A 27,728-nucleotide genomic window follows, 5' to 3' on the forward strand; every position below is an offset into this window, starting at 1 on the left:
CATTCATCTGTTGATGGACACTTAGGTTGCTTCCATGTCCTGCCTGTTGTAAATAGAGCTGCAGTGAACTTTGTGGTACATGACTCTTTTTGATTTATGGTTTTCTCAGGGTATATGCCCAGTAGTGGGATTGCTGGGTTGTAAGGCAGTTCTATTTTTAGCTTTTTAAGGAACCTCCATACTGTTCTCCATAGTGGCTGTATCAATTTACATTCCCACCAACAGTGCAAGAGGGTTCCCTTTTCTCCACACCCTCTCCAGCATTTATTTGTAGATTTTTTGATGATGGCCATTCTGATTGGTGTGAGGTGATACCTCATTGTAGTTTTGATTTGCATTTCTCTAATGATAAGTGATGTTGAGCATCCTTTCACGTGTTTGTTGGCAATCTGTATATCTTCTTTGGAGAAATGTGTATTTAGGTCTTCTGCCCATTTTTGGATTGGGTTGTTTGTTTTTTGATATTGAGCTGCATGAGCTGCTTGTAAGTTTTGGAGACTAATCCTTTGTCGGTTGCTTCGTTTGCAAATATTTTCTCCCATCCTGAGGGTTGTCTTTTCGTCTTGTTTAAGATTTCCTTTGCTGTGCAAAAGCTTTTAAGTTTCATTAGGTCCCATTTGTTTATTTTTGTTTTTATTTCCATTTCTCTAGGAGGTGGGTCAAAAAGGATCTTGCTGTGATTTATGTCATAGAGTGTTCTGCCTGTGTTTTCCTCTAAGAGTTTTGTAGTGTCTGGCCTTACATTTAGGCCTTTAATCCATTTGGAGTTTATTTTTGTGTATGGTGTTAAGGAGTGTTCTAAGTTCATTCTTTTACATGTAGGTGTCCAGTTTTCCCAGCACCACTTATTGAAGAGGCAGTCTCTTCTCCATTGTATATTCTTGCCTCCTTTATCAAAGATATGTGCGTGGCTTTATCTCTGGGCTTTCTGTCCTGTTCCATTGATCTATATTTCTGTTTTTGTGCCAGTACCATACTGTCTTGATTACTGTAGCTTTGTAGTATAGTCTGAAGTCAGGGAGCCTGATTTCTCCAGCTCCATTTTTCTTTCTCAAGATTGTTTTGGCTGTTTGGGGTCTTTTGTGTTTCCATACAAATTGTGCAATTTTTTGTTCTAGTTCTGTGAAAAATGCCATTGGTAGTTTGACAGGGATTGCATTGAATCTGTAGATTGCTTTGGGTAGTATAGTCATTTTCAATGTTGATTCTTCCAGTCCAGGAACATGGTATATCTCTTCATCTGTATCGTCTTTAATGTCTTTCATCAGTTTCTTATAGTTTTCTGCATACAGGTCTTTTGTCTCCTTAGGTAGGTTTATTCCTAGGTATTTTATTCTTTTTGTTGCAGTGGTAAATGGGAGTGTTTCCTTAATTTTTTCCTGTCTTTCCAGCCAGTTTTTTGTTGATCACAATCCTCCAGTTCCTCCATATATGTGAACAAATATGTAATTTCAAAATATTTTCATAATTCATGTACAGTACTTTTTACCAGCCAGTTTTCTTATCATTATCCTCGTTGCTTAATGAATTTAAAGTTGCCCCCAAATGAATCATTTGTAAACAACACTCATCTTTTTAGCTTGGTCTCAGTATTCTTTTTCCAAAGTTCTATATTCAGACAATTCATTATTAAAAAAAATTACAAACCCATATTATTTAAAGCAAGTTGCTTTGGACATTGACAGAGTTTGTTCATTTACTTGGATAATCTAATATCATTCTAGTAAAAGTTACCTGTATTTGGAAGTGAAGTGTCTTATAAATACCTTCTATCTGCTGTCAAAATACCTGTAACCTATAGATCCAAGTTCAAGTATGTATATACTCTGTACCTACCTGTTTAAACTTTGGTAAGTTACTTAACTTCTCTGAGCCTCAACTTTCTTGTCTGTAAAATGAGGATAAGATAGCACATACCTTAGAAGATTGTGGTTAGGATTTCATGAGTTAATGTATGTAAAGAGTTGGGTACCTGGAGCATAGTAAGTTCTGTGTGTTTATTGTGGTTGCTGTTATAATCGTTACTTCTCTTATGCTGTGTTTGCCATGGGAGTTTCTCACTTGAATCTAAATCTTTTGGTTATAGAGATTTTTGTTTAAGATATTTATTAGTATCCTTTTCTAATACAAAATGATTTCCTCATATGTTTTTAGGTTAAATTGTTCTGGCCAGGTGATATGCTTATCTTTGGAGATTCTATTTTTAAATTGTGTCTTCAGTCATTAGAGTCTGTTTTGATCCAGTGTTTTACTTCCCCTGGCAACCAGTTTTTTTCCTTCCTAGATTACAACAGGCACCTCTGTGAAGCCTTCTTTGTCACTTTCTGTTATAACCCTCTTCTGCCTTCACTCTACTCCCATCCCATATTAGACCTGGGGACTGCTATCTTTTTTCCCTTGACCTTATACTGCCTGAATCCTAGTAGGTATTGAGTAAATGTTGAATTTATGAGTTACATAGTATCTTTGATTTTTTCTCCTGTATGACATGTAGTGCACATCTTATTATTTGTTCTTTATTACTGCTTATAAACTCAGCATTATTCGTAGTATTTTAAGTTTGTTTGGAGTAAACTTTGGCTCTCTGGAACCCTTGAAGCTACCAGTAGAAACTGAAGATGACGTCATTACCAGAATGACTATTTTATGTTTTGTATCCTTTTTCTAAAAAGTCAGCAAAGTAAATAATGGTGTTAAATTTGGCATTAGCCTGATAAAATACACATTTTGCCATCTTTAAAGTAAAAAGTTGCTGTTCTACTAATTTGCTTCTTATGCTGTCTTGAGTGCTTATAAGAGCTCTGGAGAAAAAAATGTTTTCTACACAGATATACTTGCAAGCATTAGAGCATTTACTGAAAAAATACCAAATACTCTGCTTAATGCCAAGATTATCTTTAGAAAGCTGTTTGTGCTAAAACTTTTTTTTAGCTCATCTACTTCCACAAGGTTACAAAAATCTTTTTGATAGCTGCACTCTTAGTCCAGTGATTTTAATAAATACACTTTCCAAGTAACTGTTCTCATTAGTTAGGTGGAAGGAAATGTTGGAGCCCTCAGACACCATACATTATTATATCTCTAACTTGTTAGGTAGTTTCCATAGTTAGGTGACTGACTTAAGAAAAGTTGACAAACAGGGCCCTACATGCCTTGGTTTGTTTATATGGCATCTTCTCCATTTCTGTAGCAACTTACTCAACCTTCCAGGTGTATTTTCGGTGGGGAAGTATTGAGAGTAGAAAATTAGTACTAGGTTTGCTGTTCTTCTTTCAGTTGTGGTATATTTGATCATCCATAAAAATGTCATGCCACCATCAGCAGGTCATTATACTATTCTAACCATTGTAATGAATGTATTCAAGAGGTCTTATTTCTAATATTCTTCATCCTTATTGCAGTACCTGCCATTATGCTAGACATCCTATCCAGTGCAGTAAGGCAAGAAAAATAAATAAAAGGCAATAATCCAAATTGGAAAGGAAGAAGTAAAACTGTTTATTCACAGACAGATGATCACTGATGTAGAAAATTTGATGGAAGCTCCATAGAAGCTACTAGAGCTGATAAATTTAGCAAGGCTGCAGAATACAAGATCAGTATGCAAAAGTCAATTGTATTTCTACATATTAAGCAATCAGAAACTGAAATTTAGAGAAAAAAAAAAAGCAATACCATTTACAGTAGCACCAAAACGTATGAAATACTTAGGGATAGAATTGACAATACAAGGGCAAGACCTGTATACTGAAAACTGCAAAACATCGTTGAGAGAGAATAATGGAGCCCCAGGGCTTCCCTGGTGGTCCAGTGGTTAAGAATCCGCCTGCCAGTGCAAGGAACACAGGTTTGCGCCCTGGCCCGGGAAGATCCAACATGCTGCGGAGCAACTAAGCCCTTGTATCACAACTACTGAGCCTGAGCTCTAGAGCCCACAAGCCACAAGTACTGAGCCCATGTGCCACAAGTACTGATGCCTGCGCGCCTAAAGCCCATGCTTCACAACAAGAGAAGCCATGACAGTGAGAAGCCCGCTCACCGCAACGAAGAGTAGCCCCCGCTCACCATAGCTAGAGAAAGCCCACGCACAGCAACAAAGACCCAACACAGCCATAAATGAATGAATGAAAATAATGGAGCCCCAAGTAAATGGAGAGATGCACCATGTTTATGGGTCAGAAAACTCAATACTGTTAGCATCTCCGTTCTCTCCAAAGTGATTGATAGATTCATTGCAATTCAAATCAGAATCTCAGCAGGCCGGACGGACTTCCCTGGTGGTGCAGTGGTTAAGAATCCACCTGCCAATGCAGGGGACATGGGTTTGAGCCCTGGTCTAGGAAGATCCCACATGCCGCGGAGCAGCTAAGACCGTGAGCCACACCTACTGAACCTGAGCTCTGGAGCAGCTAAGACCATGAGCCACACCTACTGAACCTGAGCTCTAGAGCCCACGAGCCACAACTAGTGACCCTGCTCGTATAGAGCCTGTGCTCCGCGACAAGAGAAGCCACCACAGTGAGAAGCCCATGCATAGTGATGAAGAGTAGCCCCCATTCACCCCGCAACTAGAGGAAGCCTGTGCACAGCAACAAAGACCCAACGCAGTGAAAAATAAATAAAAATTAATTAATTAAAAAAATCTCAGCAGGCAGTTTTGCAGGAATTGATAAGCTGATTCTAAAATTCTTACAGAAGTGCGAAGACTCTAGACTAGTCTGAAGGACTTTGACAAAGAAGAAAGTTGGAGAATTAACACTACTTGAACGCAAGATTTATTATAGAGGTGTAGTAGTCAAAAAAGTATTGAATTGGTATCAAGATAGATGTGTAGATTAGAGCAAAATAGAGTCCAGAAATAAATCCACACATATATGGACAATTGATTATTGACAACAGTGAGAAGGCAGTTCATTGCAAAAAGGCTAGTCCTTTCCAATTGCTGGAACAATTACATATCCATGTTTAAAAACAAAACAAAACAAAAGAACTTCAAACCTCTTAGCATACATAAAAATCAACTTAAAATGGAAGATCTAAATATCAAACCTAAAGACAAAATTTCTAGAAGAAAACATAGATGAAAAATCTTTGTGGTCTGAGTTAGGTAAAGATTTCTTAGATAAGTCACCAAATGCAAGATCTGTAAAAGGATAATTTGCACATCAAAGTTAAATATTCTGTTCTTGGATGGACACTGTTAAGAGTATGAAGAGACAAGCCACAGACTAGGAGAAAAGAATTGCAGGTGACCTATAGCTGGACTATATAAAGAACTGTAAAACTCAGTAATTACAAAAACAGACAACCCGATGAAAACATGCAAAACTTTTGAACAGACACTTCACTAAAGAAAATATATTCTGGATGGTAAAAAAGTACATGAAAAGGAGCTCAGCATCATTAGTCATTAGGGAAATACATATTAAAACCACAATGAAACGCTACTGCATACCAATTAAAATGGTTAAATTTTTAAAATACAATACCAGGTGTGGGAAAGGATGTAAAGAAACTGGAACTGGTCTAAATGTAAAATATGACCACTTTCTAAAACAAGTTGGTAGTTTTTTTTTTTTAACATCTTTATTGGGGTATAATTGCTTTACAATGGTGTGTTAGTTTCTGCTTTATAACAAAGTGAATCAGTTATACATGGTAGTTTCTTAAAAAGTATACATCCATATACCTGCCATGTGGTTCAGCTATTTCACTTCTAGGTATTTTCCCAAGAGAAATGAAGGCCTGTGTCCATACGAAAACATGAATATAAATGTTCATAGCAGCTTTATTTGTAATAGCCAAAAACTGGAAAAATCCCAAATGTCTGTCAATAGGCAAGTATATAAACAAATAATGATACAGTGGAATATTACTTAGCAATTAAAAAGGGGTGAACTATTGATATCCACACTAACATGAATGAATCATACAGAAATTCTGAAGGAAAGAATTCGAGTTAAAAAAATTAATGTATAATTACAGTTATATAAAATTCTAGAAAAGGCAAACGAATGTAGAGTGACCGATCAGATTGTTTAGGGGTTGGTAAGGAAGGGCAGGAAAGGGGGATGACAAGGGGACCCGAAACTTTTTTGGGGTGATGGATATGTTCACTGTCTTAATTATGGTGATGATTTCACATGTATGTCTATCAAAAGTTACCAAATCACGTACTTTAAATACGTGTAGTTTATTGGATATCAGTTATACCTCAATAAAGCTAAAAACAAAAATAAAGAGTGCAGGCTCTGCTGTTAGAAAGCCTGGGTAAAAGAAGGATAATAACAGGACCCAACTCTCAGGGTGTTGTGAAGACTGTGGGTTTTGATGTATGGTCAGAGATTAGACCAGGGCCTGACTCAGCACTCTTCACCATTTGATATGACTGTATTTTATTTTCTACTAAATCATAAACTCTCAACAAGCAAGGCACCACATCTCTGCCATCATTTTGCCTTGTTTGAAACTCAGCACGAGTATTTATTTGTGTAATCCTCAACGTATTACAAAAACAGGGCGAAAAGCATTTTGACGAACTTTACGTGGTTCAGTAATAGAATTAGCATCCTTCAAACATGTATAGCATGGGTAAAGATTGAAAAAAGAACTGTGGAATTTGGTATACACTGCTCTGGCCTAATTTGTGAATTATGGTATTTATATGTTTAGAATTATATGGGAAATATTTAAAATGTTACCTTGTCTTAAAGATATACCTTTATTTTTATACGTGTATGTAAATGTGTGTATATGTGTGTGTCTATCACACATATTCCCTGAAAATGGTTTCCTTTGGGCACTCTAACGTAGCTGTCACCCTCATTTCTTTGACTTATTTTAGAATGCAGTTAAGTCCTTGGGAAAATCACTTATGTCATCAGTGAGGAATGCCACCAAAATAGCTTCTCACTTAAGTTCCCATCCCCAGAGCTAACCCACGGGAGGTTCCGATAAATTCAAATATTTAATAACTTGTATTTTTCTTTCTCCTTAAACACAGGCCCTCTGGTCCTGGAGGCAGGATCATGTGGTGGATTCTTGGCAGTCAGCAGTCTGTGGAGCATTTGCAGGTGCAAAGGATTATATTATACTGGGAAAGACCAAAGAGGGGGAGAAAAATGTGAAAATATTAACTGTGCAAAAACAACATTCTTCAGAAATTCCAGATTGTTTGGAAGAAGAGAGTCCCACTAGTTGTTTGAGAAAAGAGAGTGTCTTAGGAAAAAAAAAAAAAAAACTGCTAAAAAGGTGTCTGCCTGAAAGACAGCCAATTTGTTTTTGACAAATTTTTTCTTTTTATTAAAGCCTTCACTCAGGCCCTTGGATTATCTTAAAGATGATTTAGCAAGGCCTCTGTGGGAAGAGACTGGCTGTGGGTGCAGCTGTCTGCCTTGAGCACTTCTTGGGGGGGTTAGGTGATTTTTGCAGAAGGCAATGATTCACGGTCCATGTGACATGTTTGACAGCGCCGTAGATTAACTGGTGTCAGGAGAGCGGAGGCTGCTCCACAACTTACTGAAGGCTAAACTGCGTGGTGTAGAAAATATGGAGATCTAAACATCTGGGCATTTTCTAGACATTAAACAAAGAGCAGAGTGACACTATGCAATGTCTATCCATCACTTGGTCATATGCATTTTCCAGTGAGGTTTTAGTGAGAACTCAGAAACTGGAAAGAAGTTAAAAAGTAAAGGTGTAACAGTCTAAAAGAGAAATACATTTTGTTGCAAATAAAGGTGAGTGAGAATTATGGTTCAAATAAATTGAAACGGAAATTTGCCAGAAAATTGTAAACTGCTGGTTTTGATGTGAAGCCAGTAAACTGACAGATATGCGGGCTTAGGATACCAACCTTAGTAGAAAATAATTCGTTTCCAATTTGTTTAATGGTCATTGGGTGGGTTTTTAGTTGTAGTGATTAGGAAAACAGAAAACATACATTTTATAATTAATAATTGGACCCATCTGACTTATAGAATTGATAATCCAAAATAAGACTCTTGCCTCTAGATATGAAGCCAGCTCAGATTGCTTATGACGGGTAATTGTTTCCACATGATCCATAGTCATTAGCTGTGTTAAATGGGGACGTGGTCTTGATTCATTTGCCAGTGGTCAGGAGTCTTTACTCCCCAGTCCCTAAGAAATGTGTGTTTCTGTGGACTCCCTTCTGGGTCCTGGGCACAAAGTGAGCATTCTGGAAATTGAGTCATCCTGGATAAGGAAGGCCGGTTCTTAAAGTTAACATACTATAAAACGTCTGAGTGTTGAAACAAATATATATATTCTCTGGTCCCTTCCCTTAAGTAGCTAATTCAAAGATTCGCTTGCAAATATGCATTGTTCCTATTAAGGACATGTGCGTTCATTACAATTCCTTTTTCTGAATAATGCTGTGTAATAGGCACTAAGTACTTAGTTTAGTCAGGGGGTGGGAGCCCGGGAGAAACTTGGTATCAGACCCCCACTGTTTGGCGGGATCCTGTGGGCCAGGCTCTTTCCATTCCGGTGGCCCCCCTGAGGATGAGGAGTGCAGCAAGCCACACTGCCCTCCAGGGACAGTGGGGAAGCTGGGATGCGGGGCAGGGAAGGGATTCGCCCAGAGAGCCTCAGGATCCAGTGCTGGCTGACCTGTCTGAATCATACGGCTGTCAAACCTCTGTTCTATCCCCAACTAAGGAACGAGACTTTGGGGCCTTATTGAGCACCTGTTTCCTTACCTGTAATGCAGAAGCAACCCTCCCTCTGTTAAGGAGTTGTTGCTGGGATAGGTGCGATAATGTGCATTAGAACTGCGTCTACGGAGTTTATTTCAATAAAAACAACCAGCACCCAGGAAATGAAAAGCTGTCATCATCACAGTAATTCATATTCTTAATTGCATAGAAAAAAGTAACACATTAATAATAAAGTTACTCTACGTAATCATCACCTCTTGTAGGGTGTAGATTTAAAAACTACTCCAAGACAATTATTTTTTAGCTGAGGTTCTGATAGGAATTTGCCCAAGGTCTGCAGAAAATCCATTGTCAGTACATGTACATGTATTTAACAAAAGATAAAGTAAAATAAATAGATTTCGTGTTTATATCCCTTTTGTTTTGAAATTTTAGTTGGTACAAATGTTGATCCTGAGGAACAAGGTTACTCTTTTAAAACCTTTCTGAAAGATAAACGTAATTGGAAAATATTTCAGATTGTGAGAAAGCAACATTCTGTAAGAATTTGCTGCAAGATTGTGCACTGCGCAGTATAGAGAAATGACTAATGACTAGTCATCTTGGGCAGCCCCTAAGATCTGACATGCTTACCGGCTGTACTTTCAGACGTTTTTGCCTTACATGGCCACAGAGGCAGTGATAAAACTTGCCCTATAAACCAGAAATCTGATTTCTCATCCCTGTGTGCTTTTCCAAGTTTAACCTGGTTGAATCATTGTAGACGAACCACTCTCTGGCCATCCTTGGCGCTCTTCGGTGCCCATGCTTTATAAACCACTTGGCACAAATACCCAAAAATGTCCCTTGAGATTGGAGGTGTTGATGGCTCGTCATGCTCAGAAATTCCCTTGGCTTCTGGTCAGGGGTTAGATTGGGGGTGGGGAAACGGACTTTGCCAACTTCCCTACTTCAAGTTAACTTCCAAACATAAAACCATCATTCAGTCTTAATAATTATGACATCTGCTACTATAGGGATATCTGCTACTATAGGGATATCTGCTGTTCTAACGTCCTTTGATTAGTTTCCTGTAATGAACACTTAACTTACATTCTCTAAGAGAGAAGGAGAGAGAGAGATCTCTCCCGCCATGGCTTGAAACTCTAGAATAGGGTGAGGATTGTTTGGGTAACAAATGACAGGGCTTGATGCAGTCTTTAAAACACAAAGGAAAACACGTTTTTTGCCGTTGCTGTTGTTGAAGCAGTCCAAGTCTGGACGCTTGTTTGGAGCTCGTCGGTGGAGCTGCTTTTCCTGCTCCCGGCTCATCTGGGGAGGGGAGCCCCTGGGCGGACAGTGCGTGGCAGTGCCGCCCACTACTGCTCCCACCACATTCACAGCTGCTGTTGGAGGTGACAGCTCCATAACTCTCGTAGGAAGGCGGCCCCTTTGTCTGGAGAAGGCGAAGAACCTGCATTTCTTCCCTGAGGACACGTGAGATGTAGTTTCGCTGTAAAAGTCTAGTTTCCCCTGAATCTGGTTCTTGAAAGCAGTTAGCCTAACATTCAGTAAAAACCCAACTCTGGTGGAACCCAGAGAAAATTGTTTCACATGTGATTTGAGCACTAAAGTAGCCTGCAGTCGCTGTACCAAATAATTATTTCCTGTCTAATGTTAGCATGTTCCTTGTATTTATTACCAGCGGTGTACATTTCCCTTAAGTAAAATGCAGAAAATAACTACATTGTAACTGAAAATACAGCTCCCCTCCCCATCATGACCAGTTACTCTATTACGTGATCTTCACAAGTCCTTCTTACAGCCTCATAAAAAACATTGTGAGGTCTGTGAATTAAAGCAGTCTTTGATATTTGAAGACATTTAAATCGTCTTATTAATAACTTGCATAAAATAAAGTTTCCATCGTGGTAATAAAAGTAGGACCTATTTTAGCATATGCATTTTTGTCTAACTTTTCTTCTTATTACTTTCATGAAACAGAAATCACTGGGAGAATATTGGCAGGCATCTACAGTAGAGGAATGGTGAACTTTTGCTAATGGCCCAAATAAGTTCGATTTACAGTATCCAAACTTAGTAGAAAACAAATACTTTTCAACACAGGTGACGTGTGAGAGCCTGAGTGGTCAGACAGGGGACAGATGACGTCCTTGTCAATTTTTAGTTGGTTCAGGTCAGTTTGTAAAGATTTTCAAGTAGGAAAATCGTGTATGCACTTCTGGATTTTAACAACTGGATACATTTGGATTTGTCTTATTCATATATCAAAGTCATCATGTAGTGAAACAGCATTACTTTTGGAGCCAAGGTACACACGACTTTTGAGTCCCACCTCCTCTATGGCAGAGTAAGTGGTTAAAAAAAAGTAAGAGTAGTATTTCAGGACTGGGTCCACAAAATTTTAAAATACTTGCAGTTTAGCAGGTCTCTGAATTTCAGACAACTTTTGAATTGGGAGGAAAGTGTTTCACATATTCATAACTCAAAGGTGGCTAAAATAAAAGGGACTCCAGTATACATGTTTATGGTTTTTACTCGTTAGCCCTAAGATTGGTGTCATTCTGGGTACATCTCTCAAGAAGTCAGCATCATAATAAATGTTACCCAATGGAGGAGGTTCAGTTTAATGATCTTATTTCAGCAACATATTTTAGAAAGATATTGGGCAGAGATCAAATGACCTCCTTGTCCACACGCCGCAAAACTTAGAGGGAGAAGTGTGCTATTTCTGAAGCATCCTTCACACACGTTCTGTTGAGCTCTTAGAAAACTGCTGATTTCACCCTGGCTCACGGAAGCTGAATCTTTAGAAAGCCCTTTTGGGCTCATTATTTCTATCTCCTTTGGGCCTTTTGGGGTTTACGATATATCTTTGTATCGTATTAAATAAAATAATGGTACCATATACTGTGATTTCTGTTAAAAAAGTAGTCCTCCAGTTCCTCTGTCTGTAGATATGGACCCGTTTAAAATATGTGGATTTAAAAAAAATCAGTTTGGCACTCATGGCATTTAAATAAAGAGGACAGGAGAGAAAAGTTAGGAAAGAAGCAGGTAAGGAAGAATGCAGGCTTGAATCAAAACTGACTCTAACAAGATATGGAAGCGAGTTTAGAAATCTTGTTACTCTAACTGGCCTGTTGATCAGAAGCCTGCAAATACAGAAACATTTATACTCTTTTAACCGTAAGAAGCCAACCACTTATATGAAAAATGCCCACACTGATACCCGTGTCTGTTTGCCGGTTTTGCCTCAGAGCAGAAACGACAGCAGCATTTTGGAGTCAGATTAGAGAAGATGGGCCCATGGAAGGCATGGACCCCCCCGAGACTCATGGGGCACAGCATGCCTCTCCGAGTGGGAGTCTGACCACGACACACCCCTGTGTACACAGGTTTGTCTGCTGCTTCACAAAAGAGCAAGCTACATTGTGGGGCCTTGTTTTTTAACTTGCAGGTATAAAACATTATCCCGTCACCTCTTCTATATGCAGTCAGACATCACTACAAAGCAGGGGAGTGTGTGGGTAAAGATTTTGCATGTGTGCTTCCTAGTCTTGATTCAATCAGGTGGACGTAACAATAAAGCAGTATTTCTGGCAGAGTTATGAGAAATTAATTACAAAATAAAAATGAGAAAATACCGTGTAATGCAGTAAACAGGACCTCACTTGTGTGTTGGGTATTTTTATATGCACAGGTGGATTTGCAGCTGCAGTCACCACGCCTCTGGACGTGGCAAAAACCAGAATCATGTTGGCAAAGGTAAGTGGTAAAATAATGTAATGTAGACACAACAGATGCTTGTATCTGTTAGCACTTAGGGCTTACATGTTTATAAAGTGAACAAAAGTGGCATAACACCTATAGTTAGCAGCCTTCTGCTGCCTATAGTTTCACTAATGAAACTGCCTTTGGACAAAGCAATATCCACAGGAATCGCTGTGACTGATGTCTGGGTAGCATTTTACCTTTTTGCAGTCATTTTCACCTGTATTATGTGAACAGGGAGGGCCGGTAGGGCCTCTGCCTGGTGATATGATTTTCAGAGAATCTCTGTTTTTACTGGGGACAGACCCGAGGCTCAGAGCGTTGGCCTGCTTCATGCCATGCAGCAAGCATGAGGCTCTGAACTTATAAGAGTGAAGGCTTATTAAGCCTTCACCAGATGACTTAGGACATTTTTCAGAATTGTTAAAAAAGGTCGTTAAGTAAAATTGTTTTTAAAACCCTGGACCGAGGCTACAGGGAAAGGCATACATATACCTGGACCAAAACAATGAAACCTAAAAAGTCATACCCTTGTGGAAACGTGGAACAAATAAGGGCAGACTCGTAGTACGTAGCTTGATAGGGCAAAGCCTGTTTTAAATTGAACACAGTATTCTTGATTAAGTGTGTTCATTAGCCACTTAGATAAGTTTCATAATCATTACCATTCACACTGATTATTCCCCATCCTCCTCAGATGAGTTAATACTGCTTTCAGTATCTTTCCTGTTCAATAGTAGTATGTGAATTATCTGGGTTAAGCTCTGCTCATAGGCTGACAGTGAGAGAAGGAACCTAGACAAGCTACTTCTGGTGGGAAATGGGCCAACTCAGTGCTTGCTTGTGGGTTCAAGTGTGAGGGCTTCTCGTCTAGTGAGATCCAGAGGTCCTGATTCCCGGGAGACCCCCCAGTCTATCTGGAACTGTGTCCTACAGGAGGGTGGTGGGGAGCCGTGCATCTGAGGGTATCTAGAGCCCGCTGCAAGTTCGTTGGGGAGTTCCGTGAGGTGATGGCTTCTCTTTTGTCTTTCCATGCAGGCCGGCTCCAGCCCTGCAAGTGGGAACGTCCTCTCTGCCCTGCATGGTGTCTGGCGGACAGGGGGGCTGTCGGGGTAAGGCTGGGAAGGGAGGCCCCGCCGCCGTCGCCGTCCACCCTCCTTCTCCTTTAGCCCAGCATCGGGAGAACACCCACCCTTCCTTTTGCTTGCCCTGGTTGGGGTATCATTTACTTTTATCGTACAAAACGTTACGTTTGATGTTGCTTACGTGAGATGATATTGCACAGTCGAGTTGACGCAGTGTCGTAGTGGGTGATTCCCATCTCAGTGTTAGATGGCATCCACCTCTGTGGCCTCTGCCAGGTTCTGGATTGCATCACTGAGAAAGCCGGCGTCCAGTTGTGTAAGGCAGGACGCAAGTGACGAGGAAAGCATTGTTAGAAGAAAGCGTTTGTGGTTTGGGGCACTTTTAACTCTTAATAGTTATCACTTTTAACGTAGCATAGAGCCTGACACCTCCCTTGCAGCTCACTGCTCTGCGTCATCCGCAAAGGTCTGTTCCAAATGCTATTTCAGCATTGCTTTTACAGCATGTAAACCTGTCTAAAGGTTGGGATCTGTAACAGGTAGATGAAATCACGATTCTCTCTGGAATCATCTACCAGGGATTTGCTGAGAGAGCAAAGCGGCAGCCTCCTGTAGGGGACGGTTGAAGGGAGCCTAGTGACAGGGCAGGTGTGAAACAGCATAGCCACGGCGGTGCCACTTCCTCATCCTGGTGCTGTGTCAGTCATTTATTTGACTCTAGTTTTGTGTCCATTTGGCAGGTTTTATTGCAGCTCGTAGACAGTCTGGGGAACATGGGGCAGGTTGGTCAGGCCGCATGCAAGGGTATTTTGCAGGAGTTAACAAGCCCCATCCTCTATTCAAAACAGGTAACGTTCAATAAATGTGCCAGCTCTCAATGGCTGCTGCTTGCCTGAAGGACAGAGGATTTGGAGACAGGGGCTGGGTTTACCAGAAAGGAGTAACTGAGCCTTGGAGGGCAGGGTGGTAGTTTGTATGTCCTGAGTCAGTGATTTATGGCTAATAGATGATAAGTAAGTAGGAATCTGGTTGCTCAGAGCTGAGGCACTTTGATTTTGACACAGGATCCTCCTTACACAGTGAAATGGTGTGAGAGAAAAAAAAAAAAAGCTCTGAAGTAGCAGGGAAAAGATTCTTAGGGCTTCACATAGTGACTGGGCCACACAGAGGTATTGCATGCAGTAGATGTTTTAGGTAATAGAGTCAGACTGCTAAACTTCACTCTTATATGTTTCGATATAGTTCTTAGAGTCTGTGGCAACTACTGGTCACAGCTAGGCCCTTGACTTTAGCCCTGTGGAGTCCGTGTGGAGCCGCAGCCTGTCCGCCTTTCTCGAAAAAGTGGTGATATCGGGGATGGCATAGTCGGCAGGACCGTGGCTTCAAAAACTTGTGGACAAGGAATTTCCTTGAGTAGATGATTGAAACTAAACCTTTCCTGTCCCAGTGTTGGTGTTACTGGGTGTTATCTAACCAGGCAGTGCCAGAATTAAAGGCAGAGGAAGGGTGTCATCACCATGCTGAGGGCCTATTCCTGTCCCCGCTGTCAGCCCTGAAAAGGTAATCTGGATTTCTGCCAATCTTCCAGAAGCTTCTAAAGTCTTGGGCTCTCATTAGTATGCCCAGTGTGGTCCTTAGCAGAGTATTTCAGGCAGCTAATGACAGCGTTCATTAGCTTCCTGTTAATGTGATAAAAGACAACAAGTAATTGGACCAGAGAACTGTAAAGAGAAGCAAACAAACAAAGCCTCCTGCAAACGCGCTCAGCTCTTCTGAGCAGTGGTCCTAGGCTTCCCCAGCCGCCTTCTCTGTCGGTTTTCCATGCAGAGCCCCTGTGGGTTCCTGGTGGCCCGGAGACACACCTGCCGGGTTTAACAGAGGATTCAAGCCGCCTCCCCACCTGCAACGGGCTGGTGCTGAGCCGTCGGCGTAAATTAAAGTGGTGACACTTGGGTCTCCCCGTGTTGGTTCACACGGGGAGGGACCACGTTCTGGCACCGATTTGGAAGACGTGCCCTCAGGCAACCGGGTTTCTCTGAAATAAAAATACCGCACGCTCACCGAGCCCAACAGCCCGAAAGCAGATGGGAAGCCTGTTTATCCAGCGTTGCTCCTTCCTCCATTTCTTCGGCTCATCACCTGGCCTTTTGTTTTTCTCTCCTGTGCCCTTTATGTCCTCACCGCTGCTGCCCTGTGTCCCCCTAAGTGGCGCCCGGCCCTCTGCCGAGCGCCTGACGTTTGTCATCTCTTCCTCGTGCGGTCCTTCCAGTGCAGCCCTGCTCTGTTCCAGTCTTCGCGTCTGCGTTTGGTTGGGGCCCTCACTGTACAAATTACTCTAATGATGTTAACAGACAGTTGTCATCTAGTGAATCCATCAACTGCTTCCATCTGCCCCTCGCGTGGAGCAGCTGAGCTCATTAGCAGCGGGGAGAGGAATGAGACACTGGTTGTAGAAACAAGGCAGGGAGGGAGAGTTCTGTGGCCAGCGTGGTTTCCACAGCTCAGCCCCTGCTGACCCCCACTTCCAGCACTTCTCTTTGTAGGATGGGGGCAGGGAGATGAATTTCTTTCCCGGGCCAGAAGGACACAGTGGCCTCAAAGCAGTAATTTAGGGACCACCTCATGCAAAAACACCTTGCATGATGCTGGGCTGAACAACTTTTTTCCTTCCAAGTGTATTTTGGTCTTCTATAGAATTTTCACGTAGACAAGAAAAAGAGGTTCTCATTTCGTGTAGTATTTTACTTGACGATTTAAATCCTTAGTTAGCTAACTAAACTATGGGCCCCTTAGAAACACTCTCGAGTCCGTTTTCCTCAGAAGTCCTGAGGGCTACACACTGGGCAGTCAGGCTGGCCTCTCCCGGCCGTCACAAAGGAGCCAGCCAGGTGGCTGTGAACTAGGCCACGGGGGTTTCCTTCCTGTCCCTTTCTTGCTATGCCTCCCTTTAGCTGAGCATGGAGATTCCCCAGACTTTCAAGGCTACACAGGCTACTGCTGGCATAACCTCCATGTTTTCAGCTTTCTTCCCTGGATCCGACCCTAAGTCTTTTTAGTTAAGGTCAATCCACTAGTTCTGATTTTGTAATTTTGTTCTCTGCTTACACAAGTGATACTCTTGGTAAAAAAGGTTCAATTGCTACAGAAACACAGGCAAGGGAAGTCTCCTGTACCCCTTGCTCCCCAGAGAAATGAGGATGCATCTCGGCCGTGTTTGTCCAACATGCAGTCACATTACACATACAGCTTTGGGACTTGACTTCTTTTAGAACCTATTTTGTATACGTTCCGTGTTGGTCCCTATGGACGGCCTTATTCAGCGGCACAGCTGTAGCAGCATCTGTGTAACCAGGGAGTAGACTCTTTGCAGTTTTTCTCTTATCAGCACCACCACAATGACCATCTTTGAACAAATACCTGTGCATCGCTCTGGGAGGGTTTTAAAGAATGACCGCCCACTTCACGTCCCCAGTAGCATTGTTCTTTTACTTTGCATTTCTTTGCTTCTTCCAAAGTTGCAACTTTGATGGTAACTGGCTCTCTGTAGGGCTTGGGGCCGGAACCTGTAATGAGGTGCTGCTCCCCTCCCAGCTGGAACCCACTCGCCTTTCTTAGAGGGGAAACCGGGAATCCATGGAGATTCCACTCCTCGCGCCGCATCACCTTTGTGGGTCCCTAAGGACAAAATGGGACGGAGTGAGTCACTGGGAGGAGCGGCAGAGTCGTCGGGAAATCTTCCCCAACAGCCAGGGCCCGCCTCAGGCTTCCGGGGAGAGGGTGGCGGGTTGCTGCCCTCCAGCCTTCCCTGGGATTCAGCCCTTTGACTTCTCTATAAAAAAAAGTCGATTTCATCATCTCTTGAAAGCAAAAATGGTGTGACAGTCTTAACAGAACTGTCGTGGGGACAGAGTTACCGTGTCTTGACTAATTGCTGGACTTAACTGTGGGGGCTCACAGGTACGCTGTTTGCATTCAGCCGCCTTAGCCAACAAGCAGCTGGGCTGCAGCTTCAAGTCTACTCGGGAATGTAATTTAGTGCCCATTCTGAAAGGGAAGACAGACACATTTTAAGTGCTGTGTGGGGTTTAATGAGCGTGGTGTGTTGAGTGGAGCAAGCTGTGGGTGTTGGAATTTAACCTTTTTTACACACAGAAAATTAAAAAAAAAAAATCTTTCCTCCTCCCCCCCCCCCCCCCCCCCCCCCGCCAAAGATTATTTGCAGGTGTCTTCCCTCGAATGGCAGCCATCAGTCTGGGAGGTTTCATCTTTCTTGGTGCTTATGACCAGACGCGCAGCTTTCTGTTGGAACTTGGCAGAGAGAGTCCATGAATCACAGACAGCCCCTGCCTTCAAGAAAGGGTCCTGCTGTGAGAACTGTTTCCCCTCCGGTGAGCAGCTGTTTGGCCATCTAAACAACAAAACGCGGCGCTCAAGTCCAGTTCTGCTCAGATTACGACATGGAGAACGCATCTTCCGTGCTGCAGGCTGGCCGGGATGACGTCATCGGCCTGGTTCCCAGAGTTCAGAGAGAAAATGATGTCCACAGCGGTACTTTGAACAGTTTTCTCAGAACCCCTTAATAAACAAGTGTGGCAACGCTGAGTCCAGGCCCTTTCAGAGCCTTCGTTTGATCTGTATCTGATCTTTCATTTCCTGCCACCTGACAGTGGAATCAGCCAAAGGCAGAGATGGTTGTGATTTTAAAGGAATGGCTAGAGTAAGTAAAGGAAGGAGAGTCGGGAAGAAAGTTGGGGGTGTGGGAGGCTTTTCTCCCCTGGGTTAACTCCAACTGCATTGGCTGACAGCCTGGTGTAAAAAGAACAACTACATACAGGTGCTCAGCCAGCATCCTTGCTGGGTAACCAGGCTGCTGGTCTTAATTACCCTCACATTTCACCTATAAAAACAATTGTATTCTTTTCCAGAGGAGTGTCCAGCGGCCCATGTGGTGTGTGGGAGAGAAACCAGTCGCAGCCCAATGACTAGGTGGGCCCAGCGGGCTTCGCGGCAGGAGGGCCGTCACTGACCGGGCTCCTCTCCACTCCAGACCCAAAGCAAAGGGCTGGGGCCGACTTTGGAAACGGGGTGGGTTCGTCATTCCTAATCACTAAGGTTTGTTGCTTGGAGTTTTAAGCTCAACACTAGAAATCAGAGATGAAGTGGGAAGGTCACCATTTTGGAGCTCAACTAATAAGCTTCAGGTGTTAGAAAAATTCAGAAAGCCATCTCAGGAATCTAGTGGTGTCATGTTTTCCCTGGAGCAACGGGTATATATACCATTCTGCTTTGACTAAAAATGTTTTTTCCCTTTTCGGGGGTGGGGTGGGGGAAGGTACGTACTTCAGGCAGGATGACTCCCTTACAAAGGCAATCTCTGGAATGAATTAAACAGGATGCAGCAATGCTGGTTAATGGAGGTATAAAAATAACCCTGCCATACACTTAACATTTTATAAATGAACCTTTATTAAAGACACTTCAATGCCATTTGTTAGACACTTCAATATTTTACATGTTGCTTTTCAATGTACATTGTACCAAAATTTCTATAAATAAATAACTTTGTACATAAAAGTAAGTAATACTTCCTCTTTCACATTGCCTCTCAGAAGCAGCAAATTCACATATTTTGTGGAAGTGAGAATCAGTTAACTGTTGAGAACAAAATTCTAAATGTGCTTACCTTTTGGAACAGTGATGACATCTGACAGTGAAATTTAACATAGGTAAGTAACCATTCTGTCAGTACCCCCCTTCAGCTTTTTGGCCAAAGGAACTTTTGCTTTCTGAGATTTTTAAGGACCTTGTTTCAACGTAATTTTTCCTGAAATACACATTGGCACTCACAAGATGGTTAGCAACAGGTCTCAAAAAAGTGCAAATATACCCAGAACCCAGGTCAAGGGCTCATCACTTAGAGTCCAAGCCCGGGTCCATCTGTGCGAGGGAAGGAAATGGACAGGCCTGCTCTGCACCCTCAGTAAAGACTCGCTAGCCCTGAAAAGGAGGGACTCCGTTTTTCCTCCCCCAAGGCCGATGTAATATTAATTGTATCCGCAGAACTAAAACATTGCTATTGAAAAATCCACAGGTACCAACACCAGCAGCCTCTAGCTATCTTATTAAAAAGCCTCAAATGACCATCGAAGGATACTGACAAGACCACATTCGCCTTTATCACAGAAGGAAGAGGAAAGGCAGTGCTTAATTGTTTGAACCAGTTTGCTTGTGGTGGATCAACAACCTCCATTCCATTCCACTTGTTAGAGAAGGAACTTAAACCTACGAGAAGTCCATCACTGCAGAGGAACATGACATCTGCCCCTCTGGGCTCTACGGGGAGGTCGCTGCGACGCCATCCACACACAAGCAATACTGACATGAAGTTACTTCCAATGCCAACAGAGTCTCTGACGGTAAAGCATGCAAGGGGGGGGGTCTGCCCTCCCAAGTGCAATACCAAGCCAAGGACCTTCGCTTCCCTCCCTCCCATGCCCCCCAAAACTCCTGTGAACAAATGTGGTTTGTAGCTCCTAGGAGCTCCATCCATGCGTTAAGGCACCAGAACTATCCCCCCTGCTCCAAAATTAAACAGCAACCTGGTATGAAAAATAATAGTCAAAATTGTACAGTTTTTTTCTGTTAACCATGCACTAAAGATTAAAATAGCCTCTGTAAAAGATATATATAATATATATGCCATCTCTGCAAACTCTTATGTACAAGGGTATCAAATACTTTTCTGCCTTTTGTACACAATAGCCTCTTGCATTTCTGTGCTTCAGCTGCAAGTCCTTCAAACTGCTGACGCTCCACACGGAGGTGAAAACTATGTACAAATCAGTGATGCTTGAAGCCGCCAGGCTCCCTCACCCACCTCTCCTTCCTGTAGACACCGACGCCACAAGAGCCGAGGTAGACAAAGCCTAGCTTTTGGGTGCAAACAGCAGCGGTGCGCTCCGTCTCCCGGGCGGCTGTCCCGTCACTGGTGTGGACTCAGAACCGGAGTCACAGGCTTGGGGGAGGTGTCCATTGGAAAGAAGCAAGTGCTGGCCTTCGCTGGGCACATCAGGAAAGCCCGAGGCAGCTTCTGTGAGCTCAGGCTTGCCCAGAGTTAACGCACACGAAGGCTGCAGGTCTGAGGGGTCCAGGTCACACAACCGTGCTATCGTCCAAGAGGAGGCCCCTAGAAGGAAGAGAAGGAAGAGGCCATGTCAGCCCCCCTCGGGCCCGGCCGAGTCCGCGCTCCTCGCCCCCTGCTGCTGCCTCGGAAGATGGTGCCACGTTACCTTTCCCATCTAGAGGCGCTGCTGGCTTCTTCAAGGCTGCCAGCATTCTGTCGTGGTTACTGGGGTAGAGGGACCCCCTGCAGCGGCTACGGGACCCGTCAGCAGCCCCGCTGCTCTGCTGCTGTGAAGAGCGCGGGTGGTCACTCGGGCTGGGCTCCAGGCCGCTCAGGGTTCCTGGCTGTGCACTGTCTCTGGGCACAGGCTGAGGACAGAAGGCCTGCTCCTCGGAGTAAGTGTGCGTGTCGCTGCTGCAGTCGCCGCACACTGCCGGGCCACCGTGCTCTGCAGACAGAGCCAGAGACAGATGAGCCCCAGCGCCATGCAAGTCTCCGTCCCGCGCAGAGGACAGGCTGCTCAGCTCTGCAGCCGTAAGGCCCGAGCCCTGCTTTGATCGACCCCCCCTGCCAAATCTGTTCACAGGAAAAGGACTTGGGCAAACACCGAGCCATTAATGAAGAACAGAGCCCTTCCACGTTGAAACGTTTCGGCTTAATTTCTTAATCGGAGCATGAAGTCACACACTCTGATCTCAGGGAACAAAAAAAAATCCCATTTGCGTGACCACGCAGCATTTAGTGTCAGAAGTCTTCTGAACAATTAGAAATTTAGCCTCACAGCGGCCCTGGTGAAAAGGGACTCTGGTTTGGGCCTTAACCCTTTATTTCAGTCACTTATAAATCTAGAAAACTCACGCTCAGGCTTATCACACCCTAGTTTTTAAGAAACAGACATCCTATTCTGGAATTTAAAAAGAGGCAGGCCAGGGCTTCCTGTTTATATATTGAATGCCAAATTCTAAGACAGTCTGACATCAATTATGTCTCCCCCACTTTCACTTAATGAGTAGGTCAACCCAAATTTTGATTTCAAGAGCAAAATACTTTTCCTGACGAAAGCATCTCATACCCATCATCTTCTGTGGACCAGGTGTGCCATCGGCCTTCTCCACCACTTTCCACTGCTCCTTCGTGTACCCGACGCAGAGCTTGGGCTGCCTGCACGTAATGCCATGAGCTTCCACCTCTGGAAAGAGGCCTGTGTCGCTCGGACAAACACCTGCAACAGACTCCCACACGGTTAGAAACTCCAGGCTTAGTCAGCACTTCATAGGAAGCCGTGAGAACGGGCAAGGCTACCAGAACAGGGACATTTTTCAAAGTGTTCTTTCCAGTGCTGGGTTATTGGGCTAAGCAAGAAGTCCAGCAAGGAACCTTTTCGAATACTGCCTTCCCAGCAGGCAGGCCTTTCAGCATTCAGAGCCATGATGGTGAGTTCTTGGGAAGGGTAAACTTGCCCCTAACAAGGGCGGCTCAGCCTCCCCTACTCTTGTGGGCACTCTGTACTCTGAGAGACTGGAACAGCAGACCTGGGCGCTTCCCCTGCACAACGAGTGCCTTGGTTTCAGTACCTGGCACGTCCTTCACTGCTCTTATTTCAGGCAGTCCTACCCTATCCGGACTAGGAGTCCCACCCTCTCCCACCCTATCCCAATACAGTGACTTCCTTGGGGACGGAGATTTTAAAACCTTGCAGAACTCGCACAGGTCAAGTCCAAAAAACCCCAAGAGAAGGCTTGAGTCATCCAGCCTGCCAGGTCACCACATATGCTTGATGGGATACCAGGCAGCTGCCCCAGGCCAGAGCTGGCAGCAGCCCCGGGGGTTGCAGCTGCACCGAGGGCTGAGGCCTTACCGTTGCTCTCGATGTGCCCATTGGCCTGGTGGCCACCCTCAGTCCTGACCATGGTTTCCTGTCGGTCAGAAAGGGTCCCCTGAGAAGAGAGGTAGCTCGGAACATCTGGTGGCACGATGGTTTCATCTGCAAGGAGACAGGACAGTCAAACACCAGGGGTCCCAATCCTTCGAGGTGACAACAAAGGCAGACACAGGAGACCCAGCAGCCGCTGTCAAGGGACACCCTGTGGAGTCTGTGCTCTGGAGACGCCCTCCCAGGACCTGCTCAGCCTGACTCTACATCCAGGTGGGAGAGGTGTCCGAGTCTGCAAAAGACAAAGCACAGCGATGGGAAGGGAGACAGAACTGAGAGAAGAAGGGACCTGTGAGGTCACTGCAGCAACAGTCTACCACGTGGCAGCAAAGCAAGTGCCAAGGATGCCTCAGAAAACTGCAGAGTTCATAGTGTATTTGACAGTATTCCCATTATAGTGTGCAATTCCTGAAAGATGATAGAATGGTGTCATCGAGACCAAAGCCTCAGCTGTCCTGAGTGACTCCACATTCCCAAAGGTTCTAGAGGAGTTCTGAATATCCTGAGATTCTCAAAGAAGCCTCCGGCCCTGGCCTCCTTCACAAATGTCCCTGCTTTTCCCCTTCCCTGTGAGTCACCGCCGCCACAGCAGCTAACCTGTGTTAGTGACACTGTACTCCTCACTCTTCTTCCTGGTCTGATAGATGATGCACACCCAGACCAGGGACGTCAGCACGATACTGCACACCACGGCGATGGTGAAGATGCCCACAGTGGTGCCGTCCTTCCTGCAGCCCGGAGTGGGCAGGACGCTCAGCTGGCTGTGAGCACGCTCGGTGCCCAGGGCGTTGGACATCTCGCAGGTGTACCGGCCCGCATCTTCCACCACCACGTTCTGAACGACCAGCAGCTGGTTGCCGGGGGTGAAATGGTGCCGTTCGGTGAGGATCAGGGGCCGGTCCCCCTTGAGCCAGGTGATGCGGGGGGGAGGGCTTCCAGTCGCTTTGCACTGGAGAGCCACCGTTTCTCCCACGGATGCCACGCGGTCCTCCAAGGGCACCGCCAAGGACGGGGTTTCTGCAAGAAGTCAGTGGAGGTCTTACGGTTATTCTGTGGGCCTCAGCTGCTATACCTCTGCCTTGTCTCCTGGACCAAGGAAAATCCAAGACATCAGTGAAATGCCAAGATCTTTTAACAGAGTGGCAAGCTTTTTGGAAGATTTTCTACCAGAATGACTAAATCATTACTCTTCTGGGGATGAACTAACCTCCAGCCACAGAAGCCCCTATGGTTCCCAGACTGCCCTGTGACAGGCCCAAGTTTATCCTTGACCCAGACCAAATCCATCCTGCCCGATTGGAGGGCAGTTCTATAGGTAGAGTGTCTTACACCTAAGCCCTGTAAACACTCTCCTAATTCACTGGCTCTTATTTTTCTTAAAGAGATGGAACCACTTGTTTAAGAAAATCTTAGAAGCCTAAAATTTTAAACAAAGAAACAGCCTACCACACTCACCTACTCTAGGCTTCACAGAACAGTTTGAGAGAACCTTGCCTCTAGGTACCTAGGATAAGTAAGGATATCTCTCCCTCTCACACATACACAGATGCACATGCACACGTGTGCGCACACACACTCTCTTCTCTCTCAGTGTATCTATAGTCGAACCTAGGACAGTCAGGGTGGCGTTCGCTGAAATGGACCCGGCCGAGTTCTGGGCGGTACAGCTATAAACCCCCATGTCATCTATCTTCACATCAGTGATGAAAAACACATCGTCGTCTGGCATGACATGCATGCGTCGCTCACGAGCAGCAGGGAAGTCTGTGCCTCCATCCTTCTGCCAGGCAATCTGGGGGTTAGGGTGGCCAGTGGCAGCACACTCAAGGCGGGCCATGGTGCCAGTCCGGATGGCGATGTCGTGGGGCATTTTGGTGAATGATGGCAGCACTGCAAAACAGAAGCACACAGGGTCGAGTTTTTAGAAAGCTGGAATGCAAAGGCCAGAAGTTTGTCAAACTGACCTTCCCCACCACTGCGAATGAGTTCACCAGCCTGCACGCCAGCATCTGCCCAGTGCTCAGAACCACTCCTGCCCCCTGTAAATCAGGAGCTGAGGAGCTGAGGTTTCCAAGGGCTGCCCAGCTTCTCCTACCGGGGAGGGGCAGTGGGGAGCCAGTCCATCAGTCTCTCTCGCCACACGCCCAAGGCTGGCTCTCACCCCCTCAAATGTACGGCTTTCCTGAAACATTTACCTGCTGTCTGTCATGTCATGATCAGTCTGTACAGGGATATCCCATAAATGCCAGGGCCTCATACTTGCCTGCCTTAATCACCCGGAGAGAGCCTAGGAAACAAGAATATCTGCTCCTGCAAGAAGCTGTGACGGAGAGAAGGTGACATGCCTTCACCCTGGGGAAAGCAATGGGATGGCTCTTCCCTCTTGAAGAAAACTCATTTAGGAGCAGTGGTACTGGAACCATATTCCTGTATACACACGAGCGGAAAGCATTCCACCAGCTTGTTTATCCCAAATATTCCCTGACACAGTGCTGAGCATCCAGCCAGATGTCGGGCATCACTACTGTACCCATCAAGATTGCTTTGGTGGGGACTCTCAACAGTTCCCTGACCTTTTGAGAAACAATGAGGACTCCTTCAGAATAAGCCAAGACAAACCCGTCAATGTGTGGTAAAAAAAAGTGTGGGAGTTTTTTGGGGGGTCTGTAAGGGCTGAGAGACCAGGGCAGTTCTGGCACTTTTTAACTGTAATGATCGAGAAAATCTTGTTAGATTACTGGGGCAAGGGGTTAACTGCCCAAGCTATTTCTCTCTCTCTCCTCCTACCCTAAACTCACTACCACAAACAGCCCTGAAGGAGCCACCTCAACAGGCTCTAAAGCTGGCTGCCCAGTAAAACTCCTTGTCCAACACCCACAGGCCATTCTGCTGTCAGGCCGGCAGCCCTACCACTGTCGGACTTGGCCCCGCCCAGGCTGGCCCCACGGCTGTGCCGTCTCCTCAAAGGGCATCAGCTTCCCCAGCATCAGGGTATGCTTGGAATCTGGGTACCAGGCATCCTGGATTAAGGAGGAGAATAAATGGAAAAAACAAAAAAACAAGGTTTGGGGCTACACTGTCACTTGACAGAATAACTGGATTAAAAAAAAAAAAAATCACCCAAAACGAAGAATGCACTGAGAATAACCCTACAATCTACAGCACTTGTTCTGGGCCCAAGCCAGGCAACAGTACGATACAGTAATGTCCCAGTGAAGCTGGTGTTTCTCCCGTCCCAATCATTTCCACACAGGCAACAGAACGATCACGAGTGTGGCTCTGCAGAACTCTTACACCCCAATGGAAAGGCGGCATTTGCATACCATTCACAGTGAGCCTAGCCTTGTGCGAGTAGGTGGAGCCGAAGTGGTTGGTGATGACACACTGGTAGCGGCCCTCGTGCCCGAAGGTGACGCGGCGCAGGTGCAGGATGGTGGTGTACTCCATCACCTCCCCGTCCTGAGCGCGGACGTGGGCGAAGTTCTCCATGTCAGCGTTGGCCAGCACCTCGTTGTCCTTCTTCCAGGCGAACGTCATCGGGGAACTGCTGCTGCTGGCGGCTGAACAAGTGAAGCGGATGTCCTTGCCCACCACAGCTGTGGTCGTCTCTGGCTGGGTGATAATCTGTGGCTTGGGTACGTCATCTGGGGTGAGAAGAACCAACGTAAGTAACTCAGACTTCCGGACACAGGGACCAGCTGCTGTTCACGCGAAGGAGAAACTGAGTCAGACCCGAGCAGTGACCAGTCCTTTTGGGGTCCCTGTGCACCCTAAGCTGTCAGGGACTTGCACCGTGGCTGTCTGACCGTATCCAATTACAGATACATGAATGGTGATCCCTCCATGGTCACGCTCCTCAATTCAAACACATCCACTGGTAGTCAGTTATCAAAGCAATCCGCAGTTTCCATGAGAAGACTACGTACACTTACTCACTGTCACACAAGACTCAGAGAGTCAACCATGAATGCAAGGGCCTCACCCACAAACTTTACTCCAAAGGGAGAGGGGATGAAGTACTTCCAGAATGTCAGAATAAAGACATCTGAAAATCTGCAGCTCCTATTAAAGCAGTGACAATATAAGCAAAAAATGATCACAATCAACTTCTTCGGAATCTTAGAAACTAGCTGAAGGCTAGAACAACCCATGAAGTGTTAATTCAAGAAAACACCTGAATCTCAGGAAGAAAAGTGAGCTTTATGGCATTATAACCTACCCGAAGTCCCATCGCTCTCTCTCCAGCTCTACAGTAGCATTGAGACTCAGCAAGCCTAGCAACCAGTGAGGGGGGCAGGGTGAGCTGCGCACGCCCACAAAAGCTGCATCTTCGGGGCTTGCCTTTTGTTCCACCTGATACAGTTTGCTCAGCAAGGGAAGCCCTATCCCAGGGGCATGTGGTAAAAATAATCAGCAGTCAGGGCTGAGGCAGAAGTATCAGTTGGAACCACTGATAGGCTGGCCAGGAAACTGCAAAGGAAATTGGGTGAATGAAACGTCATCACCAGGCTTTGAAAAGGGCAACATGTTCCCGAGGACCGAGAAGGCCACCTGCATGTGCAGCGCTATGTGTATGTCCAGGAAAGACCTCAGAGGGTCCAAATTTCTTCCCTGTGACCCTCATCGAGGATCAGTGCAAACAGGAAGTGATGGCACACCCCCAACACACAGCAGAGATGCTGGGCAAAGGACAGGAGGCCTGAAGTAATTTAAGGACTCTGTCCAGTCATTAGCTAACCACTAAGCCAACCACAGAGGGACTAAAGTGGCTGCACAGAACAGATTTTACAACGTGTGTCCACGAAAGTCACTAAACAAGTAAACTGTAACAATAAACTAAACAACAAACCCCAGGGGAAGACACAGGGAAGATCTGATTTCCAGAGTTGCTACACTATTTAAAACACTCATTTATCAACAAAGAAAAAATAGAAAAAAAAAAACACACAAAGCAGTCAATAGAAACTGTCCTTGAGGAAGTCCAGATCTTGTACCTACTAAAAAAAGACTTTAAGTTGGCTTTTTAAATAGGTACACAGAACTAAAAGAAACCATGTCTAGAAGGAAGTATGTAAATCCTTTCCCACCAAATAAAGAATATCAAGAAAGAGCTAGAAATTGTAAAAATGAAC

The 27,728-nt window shown here is 44.9% G+C and overlaps 2 protein-coding genes across 8 annotated transcripts in view; one reads left to right on the forward strand and one right to left on the reverse strand.

Annotated features, from left to right (window-relative positions):
• SLC25A26 (solute carrier family 25 member 26) overlaps positions 1-18,143 on the forward strand; it is a 142,708-nt gene extending 124,565 nt beyond the window's left edge. For 5 of the 6 annotated variants that reach the window (XM_027121341.1, XM_027121343.1, XM_027121339.1 and 2 more), the window contains 4 exons: positions 7,004-7,073; positions 12,385-12,449; positions 13,494-13,567; positions 17,752-18,143. In XM_027121341.1, coding sequence (XP_026977142.1) covers positions 7,004-7,073; positions 12,385-12,449; positions 13,494-13,567; positions 17,752-17,869 — 327 coding nt within the window. In that variant the 3' untranslated portion in view covers positions 17,870-18,143. Of the gene's footprint in view, positions 1-7,003; positions 7,074-12,384; positions 12,450-13,493; positions 13,568-14,987; positions 15,101-17,751 lie in introns of all 6 variants that reach the window. The other variant, XR_003435874.1, reaches the window with a different exon arrangement.
• Positions 18,144-18,988: 845 nt separating this feature from the next.
• Positions 18,989-27,728, reverse strand: part of LRIG1 (leucine rich repeats and immunoglobulin like domains 1) — a 120,845-nt gene continuing 112,105 nt past the window's right edge. For both annotated transcript variants that reach the window (XM_027121337.1, XM_027121338.1), the window contains 7 exons: positions 25,920-26,240; positions 24,205-24,486; positions 23,194-23,613; positions 22,522-22,647; positions 21,736-21,885; positions 20,830-21,111; positions 18,989-20,726 (listed from right to left, as the gene is read on the reverse strand). In XM_027121337.1, coding sequence (XP_026977138.1) covers positions 20,467-20,726; positions 20,830-21,111; positions 21,736-21,885; positions 22,522-22,647; positions 23,194-23,613; positions 24,205-24,486; positions 25,920-26,240 — 1,841 coding nt within the window. In that variant the 3' untranslated portion in view covers positions 18,989-20,466. The remainder of the gene's footprint in view (positions 20,727-20,829; positions 21,112-21,735; positions 21,886-22,521; positions 22,648-23,193; positions 23,614-24,204; positions 24,487-25,919; positions 26,241-27,728) is intronic.

This window comes from Aethalodelphis obliquidens, unplaced genomic scaffold (assembly GCF_003676395.1).
Source record: "Aethalodelphis obliquidens isolate GAN/ISIS:26980383/991018 unplaced genomic scaffold, ASM367639v1 scaffold22, whole genome shotgun sequence".
Taxonomy (NCBI): Eukaryota; Metazoa; Chordata; class Mammalia; order Artiodactyla; family Delphinidae; genus Aethalodelphis; species Aethalodelphis obliquidens.